The sequence below is a fragment of the Trachurus trachurus genome (genome assembly GCF_905171665.1).
Source record: "Trachurus trachurus genome assembly, chromosome: 21".
Classification (NCBI taxonomy): domain Eukaryota; kingdom Metazoa; phylum Chordata; class Actinopteri; order Carangiformes; family Carangidae; genus Trachurus; species Trachurus trachurus.
The window spans coordinates 25,022,786-25,041,201 of record NC_139899.1 but is presented as its reverse complement, the minus strand read 5'-3'; the positions used below and the strand labels follow the sequence as shown (position 1 = coordinate 25,041,201).

The 18,416-nt window shown below is 44.3% G+C and overlaps 1 protein-coding gene across 2 annotated transcripts in view; it reads right to left on the bottom strand.

Annotated features, from left to right (window-relative positions):
- Positions 1-2,654: 2,654 nt before the first annotated feature.
- LOC311004613 (rho GTPase-activating protein 20-like) overlaps positions 2,655-18,416 on the bottom strand; it is a gene marked incomplete at its 5' end in the record, with an annotated part of 62,643 nt that continues 46,881 nt past the window's right edge. For both annotated transcript variants that reach the window (XM_083996737.1, XM_083996738.1), the window contains 6 exons: positions 2,655-4,600; positions 6,438-6,552; positions 13,306-13,495; positions 14,100-14,209; positions 15,077-15,241; positions 16,684-16,874. In XM_083996737.1, the coding sequence (XP_083852863.1) occupies positions 2,862-4,600; positions 6,438-6,552; positions 13,306-13,495; positions 14,100-14,209; positions 15,077-15,241; positions 16,684-16,874 (2,510 nt within the window). In that variant the 3' untranslated portion in view covers positions 2,655-2,861. The remainder of the gene's footprint in view (positions 4,601-6,437; positions 6,553-13,305; positions 13,496-14,099; positions 14,210-15,076; positions 15,242-16,683; positions 16,875-18,416) is intronic.

Below are 18,416 nucleotides of genomic sequence, written 5' to 3'. Positions count from 1 at the left end.
TGGTGTAGGCTAAACATGCCCCCCCTCCCCTGATTAAAAAGCTAATTTTAAGTAAATAATAACACTCTAAATAGACCTTACATCTACATAGTCAAGTGCCATTAAACCATAAACTTTATAACATATTTTGTTGAGATGACTCATTTACAGACCGAAGCAACCCGACCGTTACAAGAGCTCAGCACAAACCATCATGTCAGTCTGAGAGGAGCGAGGCCTCAGTTTACATACAGGTCGACTCGTCGGTGACCAGTTTTCCCCCCCTGAGCTTGTCACACATTCTTGCTACAAGACTTTAGATTAGAAACATTTCTGTCAGTTCATTTAACAGAAACCATCAACACAAAATTCAGATTAGCAAACAGGCGCCAACAAAACAAAATGGCGGAGCCGTTAACGTTACAACTCCTTACCTTTTGGAGAATGAGGTCAACTTCCCTCTGTGTTGTCTCTGATTATTGATATTCCTTTAGTCCAAAAAAAAAACAGTGATCAAAAAACTCAGCAGGGTTTTGTCATAAAAATATTCCCAGGTTGAGTGAAGTGAAACTGCCTGAACAAACACTGTCCTGTCGCTCAAACACCTGTGTTACACCTGTAATTGAATTCGTCCGTTAGCTAGCTTCAGCTTGAACCCCTGGACAAGAGGGACGTAAACCCCGCGCCACCGAATGTTGCCGAACGCCTCCGGAAATGATTCATGGCCCCGCCCACAAGACCGAGCTACGTTTTTCTCTCGTGAGTACACAAGTAGGCTACCGTAAGTAGGTAGGCTAAGTAAATAAATGAATTAATAAATGAATAGGGAAACTATTTTGGAGGTTTCAGGACAGTACCCTTTTCATTTCTTAACTGACTTTGAGAGAAAATTACGTTACAATTAGGATGAGAAGAGAATAATTAGAAAATTGAACAGATTAATCATAACTAAATACTGGTATCAAGCCTGTGAATATTCTCATGTGTCCAGGTCATCGTTATAGGGATAAATATTGGCATGTTTTTTCCCTCCATGAACAGTTACATTATACGGCAATTAAAAAGCATGATTGTTTTTCTCATATTTCCCACAGTAGCCTATTTCCATGACCAGAAAAAATATTTAATTCTTAGTGTGTGAACTTGAGTTTTTATTTTGAGAAAACACATTTTACACATTAAAATTAAAACCTGCTTCTTGTTTTAATATTAATGTGTGTATACATATACACTAGTGTACGTTCCTGTCCCTGTTTTTGTGAGTCATTGCAGACTATGTTTACACAGCCACACTGGCATCTGCTGCTGCTTCATCATCAGTGGCTTATTCATCAGCTGCTGGCTACCAGCTGATATATAACACCTGGTTATATTCATCCAGATGTGCAGCACAGAGACAGTAAGGTGACACTTCTCAATATTAGCCTGCTGATACTGTACCATAACAATGTGTTTAAAAACAAATCCACAGTCGATCTGCAAAGTAGTTTCACAAGAGCAACATTTATTAAAATCAATAATATTTTTGTTCTCGTGAGCATTGGACATCAGATGTACACAATATACAAATACAAGTGCATTTTGTAGCAAATATACTTTCTATAGAGACAGCAGCAGCAGCAGAATTGGCATGTACAAAAATACACATGATTTTTCTCACACAACACAACATACCAAAGGAACAAGATAATATATTTATATATATATTCATATATTTCTGTATTATAAATATGCAGAGCTATACACGTTGAACTTGTTTCACTGTAATGGAGATAAGAATTATAATATTATTAATAATAATACAGGATAAAGTACATTTTGAGACCATTTTAAAAATGGCAACACTCAACGTGACAATGGCCTTATTCCAGTGTGCGATCCTGTTCATGATAACACTGTCGTAATACTCATGAAAACTGCTCTCACATTGTGTTAAGAATATATTATCTACAGGTATGTTGTATTTACATACTTTGCCACAACACTGATGCACAGTGAAATAAGGTCATTTATCGTAGTGTCACCAAAAAGGGAATCAGTACTGCATTGACATGAGCACTGGAACAAAAATATCATATTATTATGGACAAACGTACAACAGAGAACTAGAGAAACTGTTTTTTCAATGGTTCATTCACACACAGACTTACACACCACACACACACACACACACCAGGCTGCGTCCTTGACATTCTTGTGAGACTAAAGAGGGTTTCATGGCGAGGATAATAAAGTGCTATAAAAGCAAGAATAACGGCGATTTCTCCCTCAGTGGCACAAGTTTTTCTCACATTCCTGCTCTGGACAGACCGTTAATGATCGCATCATATTCAGCACCACTCGTGACTTTATTTCACACACAAACACACACACTCACACACAAACACACACACATAGACAGTTTTTTTTAAGTCTTCCTCCACTGCTTCTTCTCCCCCCTCCCCTCCCAGGTCACAGAGATAGAAACCAGAGCCACAGACGACAACACTGTGTGCTGTGTCTGGAAACTCGGCTCGTATGAATAAATACCAAACCCTATTGATTCACTGATTCAGATGTATAAACACTTCACTTGAGAGAAATAGTTCACTTAACTGCTCGTAAAAAAAAAAAAAAAAAAAAAAGCTACAACTGCCAGTAAAGTCGTCTGTACAGTGAGGGCGTCTGTGCTCCTCGTCTCCTCTGGCACTGCAGCGAGATAAAAACACGTGTTGTCGTCATGGCTAATCATTAATCAGATGTACCGTTACAGTAAAACCGCTGCTGCCAGAAGGAAAAAGGAGTAAAACCACATCGATAATGACGACAGAGTGAAACACGTCCGGTGAATTCAGTCTCTCATATACACAGTTTTTTTTTGTCTGTACAACGTTTTTTCTTATTTACACGTACGACTCCTCGGCGAAGAAGAGCTGTTCGAAGTCGTCCACCCGCGGGTCGCTGCAGCGCCGGCTCTGCCACTCCCTCTTCCCCTGCACGATGGCGAGCGCCACCTCCTGGCTCCGCTGCAGGCAGACGTCCGCGTCCTCGCGGTCCTGAGAGGAGAAGTAGTCCCTCACGGCGCGGGTGGCGGAGGGAGACAGGCAGAAGCGCGGCTGCTGCTCGGACGCCGACGTCGCCGTCGGGTGGTTCGGCTCCACGTCCGACACTCTCAGGCCGCCGTTTTGAGCAGCGTGAGCCTTCGACACGTTGAGTCTGTTGAGGGTGAGGCTGGAGGCGGGGGGAGAGTTCACGCTGACCTTGGTCGGCTCGGACGCTCGGCGAGGGAGCGGGAGCGTCCTCCGCCCGCTGTGTCCGTCCATCGCCGGAGTGAGAGAGTGGGACTTCTGCCTCTGGAGGACCAGAGTGGTGGAGCTCTGTCCGAAGAAAACGCCCTGCGGCGGCTGCGCGCAGTCACTTCCTGTGGGCGGTTTGGCGGCGTGGGCTGGGGGCCGGCGGGCGCAGGTCTGGTCGGCGAGCTGCCGCAGCTCTCGGACCGTCAGCGGTTTCTCGCCGCTCTTGTAGAAGGGCGAGCGGCTGCTGCGCTGTAGCTGCATCAGCGCCTGCTGGTAGGACGGCGGGCTGCTCGCTCGGCGCTGGCAGCTCTGATGATGCATCGCCGCCGCCACGGCCTCCGAGGCGCTGACGCAGCAGCCGTTACTGGTCGCGCTGGTTTTCCCGTTGACCACGGGAGGAGCGTCCTCCTCTGCGTGTCCGTTGTCGGGCTGCTTCAGCGACAGGCGGCAGTCGCGCTTCAGCCACGTGTTGGGGTGGAGGCCGTGGGGGTGCGAGGTCGCCTGGCTGCTGCGAGCCGGCGGCGGCTGGGCGGCGGCGGGCTGTGGGGAATGGGGCGTGGCCTCTCTCTGAGGCGGCGAGCCCCTGGGCGACACCTGGGTCCGCCCGGGGAAGAGCGTGGAGAAAGGAGGAGTGGGCTCGGCCAATGGGATCGCCCCGTTGGTGGCGTAGTCAGTGGAATACTGCGAGAAGGCGGAGTCCAGCGAGCTGAGGGAGGAGCCCGTGGGCGAGGTCGCCGGCGACGACAGACTGGAGCAGCTGGCGTCCAGCCGCAGCGGAGGCGGAGGGATGTGCTTCACCTTCCTCCGGCCTCCGTTCTGGACTTTGGCCCCTCCCCCCTTCTTCTTCTCGCCGCCGTCCTCGCCCTCCTCCTTCAGCTGCAGCCCGTTCAGCTGCTCCAGAAACACCTCGTCCTCCTCCTCCCCCTCCCCCTCCATGGCGGCGTCGTAGCTCGCCTTCCGCGCCGGCAGCCGATGCTTATCTCCGTGAGTCGTCACCGTGCCGGACGGCGGCGGCGTGCTGGCGAGGGCGAGCGCGGGCTCCGAGCTCCTCCTCAGCCGGCGGGGGCCCTGCGACAGCCCGTTGGCCTGGCGGGCGCGGGGCTGGCGGACGGCCGGGCTGAACCGCCGCGGTCGGGCCAGCGGGGGGAGCTGCAGCTGCAGGTCGCTCTCGGCGTCGGGGTCGGGGTCGCAGTCGCTGAGCGTGATGACGGAGTCGCGGCTGCGGCTGTCGGGCTTGTCCTTGTCGCGCAGCGGCAGCTGCTCCTGGAACGGAGACTCTGGGTCGTCGTTGAGCTCGTTCTCCAGACTGTCGTAGGACGAGTCGTTCATCTGGAAGGACGACACATCTGGGAAGAGACGAAGAAGAATATTTTTAGACTTGGATTAAACAACTTTAATTATTTAATCTGTGAGACTGTCAATTAGAATCTGAATAATTTAATGCAAAAAATAAAACAGAAAACAATACAGTAGATAGATAGATGGATGGATTAGATTTATTATATAAGATTGTTGTGTTTCTCTATGATTGATATTGCACTGCTGTTAATCCCCTTAGGACAAATATCTATTTTCCATGTGATTTACCTTCATGATATTTCTATTGCATTTTATTTACTTGTATTTTAATTCATATGTCAGTTTTGTTTTGTGGAAAAATTAAAATATCGGTAACACTTTATAGTAAGTACACACTATTAAGCATTAGTTAAGCATTAAATACTGAATTCATCATTTATAACACATGAATACTCATTAGTATGTAGTTTATAAACACAGTTAAAATGTTTTACTCATCATTGATAAGCACTAACTGTATTTATAAACATACTAATGAGTATTCATGTGTTATAAATGAAGAATTCAGTATTTATGAATGCTTAACTAATATTTAATAGTGTTTATTATAAAGTGTTACCAAAATATCTAAATAAAAAGTTAAAATAAGTCTTCAATTATTAGGATTTTGCACACATGTCCTGCAATTAATGTTTGGGGTTGAATTTATTTAGACAGAAACATCTTCCAAACGCTGTCCCGGTCTGAGACGAACTAGGATCAGATCTCGACCCCTGAGCTGAGCGAACAAAGTCACAGTTCACCGCTGGAGATGAGGAGAACAGAGGACAAAGCGCGGTCCCGCTGGGTGCTCCCTGACCCCGGCTGGTTATTTATAGAGCGAGGAACGAGGCGGCGTTTATGAATGAGGAGATTCAATGCCGTGTTAATCGGCACCTGTGACCCCGACCAATCACTGAAATTACAGCAGGTCGATCTCCTGACCCCAATCAACAGGCCTGAAAGAGCCGCGGCCGCTCAACCGCTCACGCAACACGCACACACAAATCGCACACCACCGAGTGTGTTGAGGAGGGTTTTGTATTTTTTTTAAGGTGCAGCACACAGAAGCTTTCAGAAAACACCAAGGATCTAGTGTTCATCTACACACTTTAATTAATCAAACCTTTACTCTGACCTTTGTTATTAATGTGAAGGCTACATGAAGATATTAAAAAGCGTTTTCTTAATCGAGGAAGTGTCTCTAAGTTGGAGAACGAGAGCCGACTCTGAGCTAAAGTAACTATGTAAGTATTTATTTTATTGCCAAATGGGACTGAGAAGTTGAGTTTGATTAGATCTTTCACTGCAGCATAACGCAAGACAAACAACATCTGTCAACATCTGCTACTCAGCCACATAATTGGAAATTACATTCAAAAAAGTTTTACATTTTTAAGAAAACCCTCCAAACTTAAAAAAAAACAAACCTCTAAATTAAATTGTCAGTCTGATTTAACAACAAAGTCATGTGATTCATCGGGTTATGAATATTTGCTGTTTGTTTGGACACTGTGTGTTTTTCTGTCATGTTACTGACTCAGCCCTTCTCAACCCTTCATCTCCACTTGTTTATATAACAGAGCTGAATTAGAAATGTCATTGTTGGGATTACGCGCTGATATAAATGATGTGATGGAGCCTGTGCCTGTCATTGCGGCGGTTTAAAAAAAAAAAGAGAGAACAGAACTGGGAACTCTGAGTAAAAGCCAAATCCACATGGACTTGGCCTGCAGCTGCAGAGCAACTCTCAAACGTCTTCTTATTTATTTATGCCACATGCTTCACATGAGTCGTTTTTTTTATTATATTCAAATCTCCTCTGCTCTGCTGGTTCTCAGTTACCTGATCCGTGGTCGCTGCTGTTGCTCTTCTGGCTGAAGCTCCTGAACAGCGTGGTGACGTCCTCTCCCAGGACGCTGCTGCAGTTCTCGATGAGGAATCGGACCAGCTCACACACCTGCAAGGGGGAGAGAGGAGGGACGACACCTGGTTACACCACTGTGAACTCTCTTTGACTTTACTCTAACTCATCTTTGTTGCTGATGATTCATTTTCATTCTGGCTGAGAGAGCGTGATTCTGTTTACGCAGACTTTATTATTGGGGAAGACGTCCAAGTAATTCAGCAAACGTGCAGCTATGCAAATTAAACACACACGCACATATCATGGACTCGTGTCTTTTAATGTTTTCCGTCACTTCCTAAAGGACCGACAACAAAAATCAATTGAGCGGTGCCTCTGCTGACCATTCTTGCCACCATGACCCCCTTGCTCCTTGCACTTTTGTTTTAACCTCTATGTACTATGGCCCTATTTATTGTAATGTAATATTGTTTGTATTTTATGGAAATGCTGACGACATGTGCTGCTCTTCGCCCTTGAAAATGAGATCTCGATGTCAACGGGTCTTTTTACCTGCTTAAATAAAGGCTAAATAAAATGGAAATCAATACATTTTGACGGCGTCCTGCAGCCGTTCGCTCTGCAGCTCCTTGCCTCTTTCATTCGGTGCCACAGTGGCCTGAATAACTTTGTGATATCAGCTCCAAAAAAAAGTTGTGTGTGTTTGTGTGTCCAGTGTTATCATTCTGAGAAAAGTTTGTGTTCGTTTGTTTGCACTGATGTCGACCTTCCAAAACCCCCACACAAGCATTTGCATTCCACACCCACCAAGAAAACATCAAACTCCTTCTTTTCCAGTCCTGGATAATGTCCTGATAATAATACGTGACGTCATGTATTGGCTTCTGATTATCGCCTTTTGCTTGTTTCAAATGCTTGTCGAATGACGATTTCCAAGTGTGGGAGTTTTTGACAGCAACTTTTCTCAGAGCACGACTTCGAGATGATTCATGTTACTGTATTTTTCATGAAAATTTAAGAGCAACACGCCCTTTTGCTGCTTCTGCTGCTGCTGCGGCTTTTTCCAATGTGAAGGTTCGACACAGCGACTGGCTCGGTTTCAAAAGCACTCTCCGACAGCGTCTGTGCTTTATAGGAATTATCAGCTCTGTTGGAATCCGTCCTCAAACAAATCACTTTATTTGGCTGCAGCCTCTTAAACTAAGCAGACAAAATTTACCAAACACATGACGTCCTGCGACACAAACAGCCGCCGTCACATCCTCCAAGGTTTGTGGAAAAGTTTCCACTAAAACCCGATGTGTTTACTGTACACGCAAGTTGGTTTTTCTGTCGTCATTCTGCCTCTGTGACACGACTGAAAAAAAGGCAAACAGATGTTGGGGCCTCTACGAATGTCTGTTTGTTTGTGGGCCAGATGTTGTCTGCCTCCCCCGAAGGAAGAGGAATCTGCTCCACTGTAAAGTTTTGCACATTATAAACTTTTAAAAGTCTTTCTTCCTGCGCTGAGATCATCTTTATCTCCAATAAAAAAACAACCTTGATTTCTTGATAAGACAGAGACTTTTTAGCCGTGCACGAAAACTGCCTCTGATGGTCCATTTGTTCTCGTCGTACCTGGCAGATGATGGGAGATGAGTGGTATTTTCAGAGTTATGTAACTTTAATGGGGTCTGCAGTAATTTTACTCTAACAACCGGGCACAGTTAATCCCTTACACTTGTTACTAGGCAGCGAATGCAACATGTTCCTCCTGGTTTTTATCTCCTCTGCTTATTTCTCCTCCGATAGCACACGTACTAATGACTGCTGTATGAAAGCCCCGAGGCCACACTTTACTTGGATTATGGGTAATTCTCAGATCTGCTTTCCATAAACTGCAGAGGCAGTTAGCGTTTCGTTACACAACAAATATGAACGCACACGTGTCTCGTCTGTCTGCAGGTCGGTAGATTCCCCGCAGTTACTTCATCTGCTTCTTCTGTTTTGTTTTTTTTGAAGGGTGGTGCAGTTGAATAAACCTGCTTCTGATGAGAGGTGATATAACTTCCCCTGTAGATGTTGTTGCTGCTCTGTGACATCTGTCAAAGCACAATGACATTCCTGAGGAGCAGCACATCACCTGATGAGCAGGGACAGTGTGTATTTATTTACCAATGAAACAATGGGTAATCAATGGTGAAGATTACCTAATCAATCTGTCTGTTTGTGCACCAAATCGCTCTGAGACACACTCAGACATTTTCTTTTGTCTCACCTGAAACTTGGCCGATCTTGTTTAAAGATATTTTAAAGATGTCGATGTCAGCTACGCAACTTTAAAGTTTTAACTGCAATTTAATTCCCATGTTTCTATACGAAGCAGGTCAAAGTAAAATCGAGGTTTCTGGCACAAATGAATCTACTTTTAAGCTGCATGTAGGACAGAGGTTTAGTCTGATTTGTTCTCTATAGTGCGTATACCTGTATATCATATGGACCAGTGGTTCTCAAACTTTTTTTTACATCAAGGACCCCTAAACTGACACAAATTAGACCATGGACCCCACATTGGACAAACTTTTTGAAACAAACAGCCGAAATACACCAATATTTGTTCTGAGACTGAATAACATTACTTTTTTAATCAATGTACGTTCAAATTAGGGCCAATGGCGTGAATTTTTGGAAATATTTAGTGAAATTTATGGAAAAAAGTGTAATATTTCTGGAAAAAAAGTGGTAAAATTTCAAGAGAAAGTTGGGGACCCCCTTGAATCCTCTCAACAACCCCACTTTGAGAACCACGGACATAGACTATAACACTGATGTAGGAGGTCTAAACTCCAGCAACACTTGGTGTACACAGAAGAATATGAGAAGAGCTAAAAATGTGTTAAAATAAATGTATCAAAAAACTGCGTTTGAACTTTGTGTTGGCTCCATATTAGGACAACTTCTGTATTTTTAGATTGAATATTTTGAATAAAAGTGGAAGAATGCTGACTGCTTACACTCCTAATCATTATGCTTATCTGTGATTGTGCTATCAGCTCACTCCTGTTCGTCAGTGTGACAGACGAGATGCACAAACGACAGAACAGAGTCTGCCCAATGTCCGATAATTAAATCAGGATCAGATACCATGATGGAAACTTCCTTTTGAATTCTATTATTTTCACCACTTTCTTCAGATTTCCTTTGACTCACTCTTTTCTTCGCTGCCACTCTCTCTGTTACGTGGCCTTCCTGCTCTCCTTCAATCGCTCTTTCAACATTCCTGACTGTCAGGCGGGGAGAGCTGCTACGTGATGCAGAGCACTGTTAGAAAAAAACTTTCACCCATCCATCCATCCATCAGCGGCCTATTCAGAGCCGCTCATTCTCCCTTAAAACCCTGTGATATGTTTTCTTAAACTCTCTCTCAACCATTCAGAAAAATTAGAAGAAAAAAAAAATGCGGCCGACTGTCGTTGGTTTATCATTCACAAAATATCTGCAGGTGGAGAACGGACGGCCACACTCATATCGCTAATAATAATACTACACTGCACCGCTGTGAGATAGTACATGCAGCAGATAGACTGAATCTGCACATGAGCGTACGTGGGTGTGTGTGTGTGTGCATATATACGCACACAGATGTCACAGCTGTGTGTTAGTGGGTCATTTCTGAGGTCATCGGTCAACACACACATCCAGCAGCCGGCAGGAGAAACATCTGAGTGGTGGATCACTTCCCTCCACTTCATGCAAAATACAATAAAGCAGAAGAAAAATAAGAAAAAAAAAGTCCAACCCTCCTTCTTTAAGATGATTTATCTCTCTGTTTCCATCTTAAGGGATAAACAAGAAGCCGAAGCTGTTCTTTTTTCTTTTCTTTTTTTTTTTTTTTTACCTCAGAAGCTCCTAAACATCTACGTCCGTCCAGAAACATTTAAATTATATGCTGCATGGAAGCTGCAGGGAGGGACACGGAGATTAAACCCAACTGGCTCCAAACCGAGCGATCACGTGTCTCCGTCCGGACGAGGCTGGAAAGTCGCCACTACACGACCAGAGGGGCCCACGCTGGTTGAAATTGGCCCCCGGTTCCAACCGCAAAGGAGGAGAAAGGAGGAGGGGGGTGGGGGGTGATGTCGAAATCTCACTTTGTTATTCTTTAAAGTTTTTTTTTTTTTCTCAGAAAGAGGGGGCTGCCTGTGCTCGGGCCGCCGCACACACACACACACACTCACACACACAGTTAAGTCAGTGTGTGAGAGGGAAAGTGTTATCAGAGCGGTGTTTGTGAAAGAGATATTTAGGTATTTGTGGGTGTCGAGGCAGCTTGTACTGACAGGAGAGAGTGTGTATACGTGGAGGGAGAGAGAGAGGTTTTTCAGCAACCATTTTTTTCTGCTCACACACACTTGGCCTCAGGATTCTGTAGGAAATTCTTTGCATGTTTTCTCAATGAACCTCAGCCACCCCAAGGACACACACACACACACACACACACACACACACACCCACGTACACACAGTTCTGCATTTGTGAGGACACACGTTGACAAAATGTATTCCCTAGACCTTTCCTCTAACCTCAGCCATCACAGCTTAAATACCTACAACCTGAGTCCTAAAACCAAGTGTTAACCCTCAAACAGCACTTTGAAGTTGGGAGGCAAACACACACTCACACATACACACACTCACACACACGGTAACTGTTGAAAAGATAAGCAAAGCAGCCACCCACAGAGCTTGTGTGTAACTGTAACTTTCCAAATAGACCACAAATCCAAAGGCTTTGTGTGCTTTATGTCTCAGTGACTCCACGGTGGGCTTCCTCCTCTGTGGCTCTGGCTGCTGCTGCTGCTGCTGTGGGATCAAGTCGCCTCAGGTTAGAGCCGCCTCAACCACCAGAGGAAGCAGCAGCAGCAGGAGCAGGAGGAGGAGGAGGAGGAGGAGGAGGAGCTGGCAGCGTTGCTTCATCGCCGTGCGTCACTTTAAATATCCAAAATTTGATTTTTAAAAGAAATTCAGCAGCAGAACTGAATCACTGCAAACTGACAAATGACTAATATTAACTGAAGGTGTGGTCGTTTCTGATTTGGGACAATCAAAGCTGAGAGAAACTATCGGTGTGGTAGATTTGTGGAGCTGTTTTTGTCGTTTATAAGGCAGTGGTTTCCAATGGATCATTTGGTACCGGGCCGCAGAAAGAGATTGAAAAAATATAAAATCGTTCATTTTGTCTATTTTACACTTCCGTGTCGTTATATTTTGGAAATTTTGCCACTTCCGTTTGTGCATCTTCCCAGCGCTGCGCAATTTACAGTACAGGCAGGTCCACAAGCATAAAAGAGTGAAAAACACACGTCGCCGGGAAAACTCAATAATGAGACGACAGAAGACCCGACGACTGCCAACAAGAAGAAAGATGTTTTAAAAGAAAAACCAAGAGTCCTGTTTAAATTACAGGTTCATTGCAACAGGTGATATTATTCACATGCCGCTTCTTCACATAAAACTTCAAATCTCCCTGCGTTCTGGGTTAAAACAGAATATCCTGAGATCGCCACAAAAGCACTGAAAACCTGCTTCCATTACAAATATATTATGTTTGTGAAGCGGAGTTTACTACAGCGACATGAGTAGACTGGACCATCACCCCCCAGATGGCTGATATTATTATTATTATCCTATATTATGTTGAGTTGTAACAAAGAATGTAAACGTAACAGTAAACCATGTGACCCTCTACGGTCCGCGGGGATAAAAAGGTTGGGAACTCCTGGTTTAAGGGAAGCTAAGAGTTTAATGGTGACATAATTACCTGAGTAGTAAATGAAATACAGTTTGTTCCCGTGGGCTCAGGAGTAAATCTGTGAAGCTTTTCCTGTTTCACCTTGCTCCGAGCGCTGAGATCTGAGGCTCAGAGTAAGAATGTGGTGATTTTAGCTCATGACTGATTGTCCGTGATGACAGGTGAACGTGAGTGAGTGTGTGTGTGAGTGTGTGTTCGACTGCTTTTGGTGTGTGTGTTAGTGGGTCAGCTCCCGCTTGGAGGTCAACACTCACATCCTCAGGGAAACCTCCAGTCTGCTGACAAATGGCTTTCAGGCTGACAGAGCTCATGTGTGCCTGTGAACACGTATGTGCAGCATACAGTATGTTCGTGTGTGTGTGTGTGTGTGTGTGTGTGTGTGTGAGTGAGGAAAAACCACAGTTTCTTACCAGCCTGTAAATTCCCGTCTGTGTGTCTGATCACATGTGCTTCATATATAGATACACGCACACGCTGAAGCAGTTTGCTTCTATTATTCCACTGAAACGTTAAATTCCTCAGTGTTGATACACACACACATACACACAAACTCCCCCACACACACACACACACACACACACACCTATAGCAGCCTACAGTTATCTGCTGTCTTGCCAAAAGTGAGATGAGAAGATTGATGCCACTCTCATGTCTGTGCTTTCTATAAACTGGAGCCAGAAGTCTAAATGTAAATAATATGTAACTTGTAAATCTTGTTTTTTTACTCTGTATAAAAATAAATGTGGTTTTTGGAAGAGTTCAGGTGCAGGACTGTCAGACGTGACAGATCTGAGCTTTGGGTAATTAGCTGAGTTTATTAAAACACTCCATAATGTTTTTTTTATTTATATATTTTCTTATTTTCTTATTTTCTATTATCTTTTTCCCTGTAATTGTCCATAATTAATGTTGCCCCCTGGGACGAGGGTGCAGGTAAGGGGTCTGGATGAATGAAAATGCAATGAAATAAAATAAAATAAAAAATTGATCACACACAAAAAAAAAAACACATCCCATAATGTGTGTGTGTGTATGTGTGTTGCTCTTCCTCCTCACCTTCTTGGTGCCCTCGCCCTCCATCTCGGGGGTGCTCGGCGAGGGAGCCCACAGCATGCTGGGAGCGATGCAGACGGACAGGTTGAAGGCGTTCATCTGGTTGTCGTGGGCGTTGCCTTGGATACAGTGCAGTATGGCGACCACATGGCGCAGGAGGAGCAGGTTCTCGCTGGGGAGGAGGTGGAGCAACCTGACGGAGAGGAGGGACAGAGGGAGAGGGAGAGGACGGTAAACGACCACGACCGACGAATCATCAAAACAAAAACACGTCGGCCCTTGCTCCTTGTTCTCACTGTGTGTGTGTGTGTGTGTGTGTGTGTGTGTGTGTGTGTGTGTGTGTGTGTGTGTGTGTGTGTGTGTGTGTGTGTGTGTGTGTGTGTGTGTGTGTGTGTGTGTGTCTGATCTCAGGCTCCATGGGAATTTCTCCACCAACATTTTCATTGTTGCCTTCGACGCTGCTTGTTTTTTATTTTTCCTTACGCAGAAGGAATTCAGTTTGTTGTGTTTGGATGTGGAGCAGCGCCCCGCTCTCTCTCTCTCTCCGTCTTCCCCTCTCTAGACATAAACACGCTCTAATTAAAGGAAAAACCAACAAAGTGCCACAGTAAGGTGTCGGGGGCCACCGCGGGCCTCCACAGCGCTCATTTATTCAGCTCTTTCCTTCAATTTGTCTCCAGAATGAAAGTCTGTGTGTGTCTGAGTGTGTTTGACACAGCTGGTACTCTAACAGCAGGATTTGGGCTTTAAATGTTATGATGCTGTTTTTAGGATTGGTAGAGAGAGTGAGTTCCTACCTCTGGACAGTTTGTGTCCTCTCCTCCCCTCCCTCTCCCTCCATCACATCCATCCACCGCTCGTACAGATCCACGCTCAAAATGCTGCCGGGGATGTTTCGCAGGAAGTCCTGTGTGAGAAAAGTATATTGATTATTACCTGAGATAAGATTTTTGAATACATGTCTTTAAATGTATGATTTTGTATGTTATCAGATATTTATTTTGTTTTGGTAACATTTTCTTTTGAGTTTTCCTGCTTTCTTGTCCTGTGTTTTGTTTATTTTCTCTGTTAAAGGCAAAAAAAATCAAATTCCTGCATCTAGAAAATGTTCTGTATTTTAATTTTAGTGAAAATGAAACTTTGTTTTGTAACATTATCCAATTAATTTAGCCAGAGAGCCACTGCACTTTGGTTCCTCAGGTGCATGAATGATCTTTATGAATCAACAGGAAGAACTCAAAATTTAATCAAAAAGTAAAATATCACTCAATAACAAACCATGAGACAAAGTGGGAATAACAGCAAAGATGCAAATTCATGTGATTTCTGTCATAATCCTATACAATTATAAAAGCGTCTCTTTGGCAAGACAATTAAAAAGTGACATGCCATCTTAAAGAAAGCCCAAAGCCCAATATCCATTGATCCACATTAACATGTTTTTGTTGCAGGTGATGGTCGGTGCTACAGGTAAAGTGAAGCGAAGCCTCAGAAACAGGTTGAATGAAAACAACGTGAGCCACCTCAGCTGCTCCCTGGACGCCGCGCTGCTGCAGCGACTGTTTGGCCTGGATGTGAAACAATGCTGCACCTTGTGTGTGCGACTGGCAGCCTGCCTGGCTGTGCCGAGACAGATTATCCTGTCTGGACTTATGTGACTTTGGACGCACATCAGTCGCTGCTGCTTTCTGTTGTCTGGTTTCAAACGAGTGAGACAGGACAGAGCTGTGTGTGTGTGTGTGTGGTTGTGCGTGTGTGTGTGTGTGTGTGTTACCTTGAGGACAGCAGCGATGATGAACACAGACTGGTGTGAGATGTCTGGGTCCTCGGTCCCGCTGTCCAGTCTGTCCCGGAGCTCCCTGCAGGCTTTGGCCCCGGCCGAGCGCCTGAAGACGCCCCGGGTGTACGGCCCCTCCAGGTACAGGAACACCAACATGTCCTGGAGGGAAACAGGACAAAGGGAAAGGTCCCGTACATTAATATCTCTCCGTGTTAATTGTTTAATTATTTTCTGAATATAACAGTGAGATTTTAAAACCAAAGAAGAGACAAGGATTAAACAAATTTAGCTTCTCATTCCCCTGTTTGCTTGGTTTTATTGCTGGTTCAACGTTTCGTAAAATCGGATTAGCACCAGAACAAACATGATGAATCTGTCTGAATCATTTCCTTCAGCCTCAAATGGGTTTTTATTATTTACAAAGAGAAGAAGAATTTAGGATTACCCAGGTATTTTCATTCTGGATAAAGGTTCATGAAATTGTGGGAAATCTTTCCATTGATGAGGGACTGATTAATTCATATCTAAAAGGTTTTGTATAGATCCAGTTTGGTCTTTGTTGTGATTTTAAGGCATGAAATCGACCATGTAACAGAGAGGAAACATTTTTCTGCTTATTCAACAGATGAGAGTTTCACTTCTCTTTTAATTCCAACATGTCGAGTCGACCACTTCTGTCTTTAGTCTGACCCACTTATCAGAGCCATAAACCACAGTCTGACATGAGCAGAGGTGGGTACTTGGATAAACTGTACTTGTAAGAGTAGTTTTAATGCAGCATACTTTTTATTTCTTGGTTTCCCTCATCAAACTCATCAAATACACAATCCAACAACTCCAAAACGCTCTGGTGGACACGTTGTGACCTGCACATTCACCACGCTATGAGATAACAGAACGTTACCAGACAGAGTTGTTTTAGAGGTAAATTCAGAGACTGCGTGCCAAAAAACTGCCCCTGACGGGAACGTGCATCAGCTGTTTTGCGTGAATTTTCCTCTAAAACAACTCTGTCTCGTAACGTTGTGTTATTATCTCATAGCGTGGTGAATGTGCAGGTCACAACTTGTCCACCAGAGCGTTTTAGAGTTGTTGGATTGTGTACTTGATGAGTTTGATGAGGGAAACCAAAAAAATCCCATTAGCCACTGTAGCGTAGCTCTGAGCAGCTCACTGCTCTGCTCCGCCGTTCTAAAAATAGCTTGCACCGACAAATAAAGATAACAAACCTACTGCTATGACTATAGGGATTATGGCAATGGTCCAATTTGCCAAAATGTGGAACTATCCCTTTAATTGATGTTCTTTGGCACTCTTACTCAAGTAAATATTTGGACAGCTTCTTTTTACTTTTACTTGAGTAATATCATTCTAAAGTGACAATACTCTTTCTTGAGTGAAATTCTTGGCTACTCTACCTAGTAATCAGGAAGTGGAGCTACAGTTTATCACACAACAGGTCCAAAAAAAAAGTCCTCTTCCTGCTACTCTACACCGCCGAGCACCAAATCATCCCGTGACCCCCCACCACCACCACCACCACCACCAGACAAGGTCCTGACCCCGTCCCTGCTGGTGGACATGACCTCGGCTCGGCTCACCATGACAGGCTTGGGCAGGCCGTGGTCGGGGGAGCAGATGGAGCTCAGGGGTCGTCCGAACAGCCGTCCCTGAGTGGGAGAGAGCGAGGTCGGGGACAGGGGCATGCCGTCCAGCTGCGTGTTGGAGCCTCTCCAGAAAGGCCAGTTGATCAGAGACCTCTTCCTCTTAAAGGACTTCTGCTGACCGGGCTCTGCAGGAAGACGAGAGAGGAAGAGGTGAGCCGCAGCTTCAGCTGTGCCGTGCGCAACATCGAACAGTGAAATCAGCGTTTCGCCACACTGCCAAACTGTTGTGGTCTGTTTTATGGTTATGTAATGTTTATTTTTGTTATGATGGCTTTAATTTTCGCAGGGCAGCCCAGAGAGAACTGTATTTCTGTATTTTCTACTTTATTTTTACAATGCAAAATAATAAAAGCATTTACTTTTGGACAAGCCCCAAAAACGGGTAGTTGGACCAACATGCACACAGTGTAAAACCAGCATGATGCATGATTTATGGCAAAGAAATGAAAAACATCTGAAGGCGAAAAGGGGAACCAGCCTCTAAAAAAAAAACGTAAATCAACTCACTCTGCTAAATTCCTGCTACATAATTGCACCTTAACAATGTGACGAATGTGTAGGTGAGCGAGAGAGAGGAAGAGACAGAGATGGACATTGTGAGACGGAGAAAGACAGCGAGCAGACAGGCAGAAGAAGAAAGAAGCATTGATTCAATGAGAGAAACGTATGTGGACCTGCCCTCATGCTCCACAGAGCCATTTAATTAGGAGTGTGTCTCTGTTTATCCATGCATGTGTGTGAAATGACATCAATGGAGCCCTCTGTGTGTGTATGTGTGTGTATGTTGTAATGTCTATGACTGGTGCCAGGACACAGCGTCTACATGTGTCGATTGTGTTCATGTGCAGGTAACTCATGTTCCCTCTGACACACACATACACACACACCTCAGTGTAGTTATGCAGCTGAGCACAGTTTGTGAACTGAGGGATGTGTTAATGAGAACGTACAGCAAATATTGACTCTTCAATCTATGAATAAGTGAAACCCAACAAAAGGAGAAATGTGATTCAGGCCTGTGTTGCCTTCATGGGACACCGACAATAAGAGAATCAACTTTAAACACACTTCAAGATGGCGATAGTGCAAATACCTGCAAAGAAGAGGACTTTCATACAAGTTGGCTGATTAATTGTTTAGCTGATGGACAGAAAATTGACACTATAGAAGTAAAATATCAAGACATTTGCCGGTTTCAGTGTCTTAAATGTGATTTCCTGCTTGTTTGTACTGTTGGGAAAATATCTTTGGATAAAACAAGCAATATAAAAAATACAATCTTTTAAAATTAAAAAGATGGATAACGCAAATAATCACCAATCGCGGTACTATTATGGATTGTTTCTACTCTGAAATCTAATCTTAAATATCTCCAGGGCAGGTGCTGCAATAAATCCATTGGCGTGTAATGTAATTGTTGCTACTTTTGACGTGCCAACAATCTTGAAATGATAACATTTATATTATTAAGTGATTGTGATTCGTGTCCAAGGGTGGGACTCTTCAAAACAAAAGGAGGATTCTTGGAGTGGGTGGAGGACCCAGAGGCCTCAGAAGGGCCCAAAAAAATATGTGGCATACCTCACGCAGAATCCATTATTTAACAATCTGCCGTGGCGTCATGCCCTAATACGCTGTGGAACAAAGTTCAGCGGTAACAGAATTAC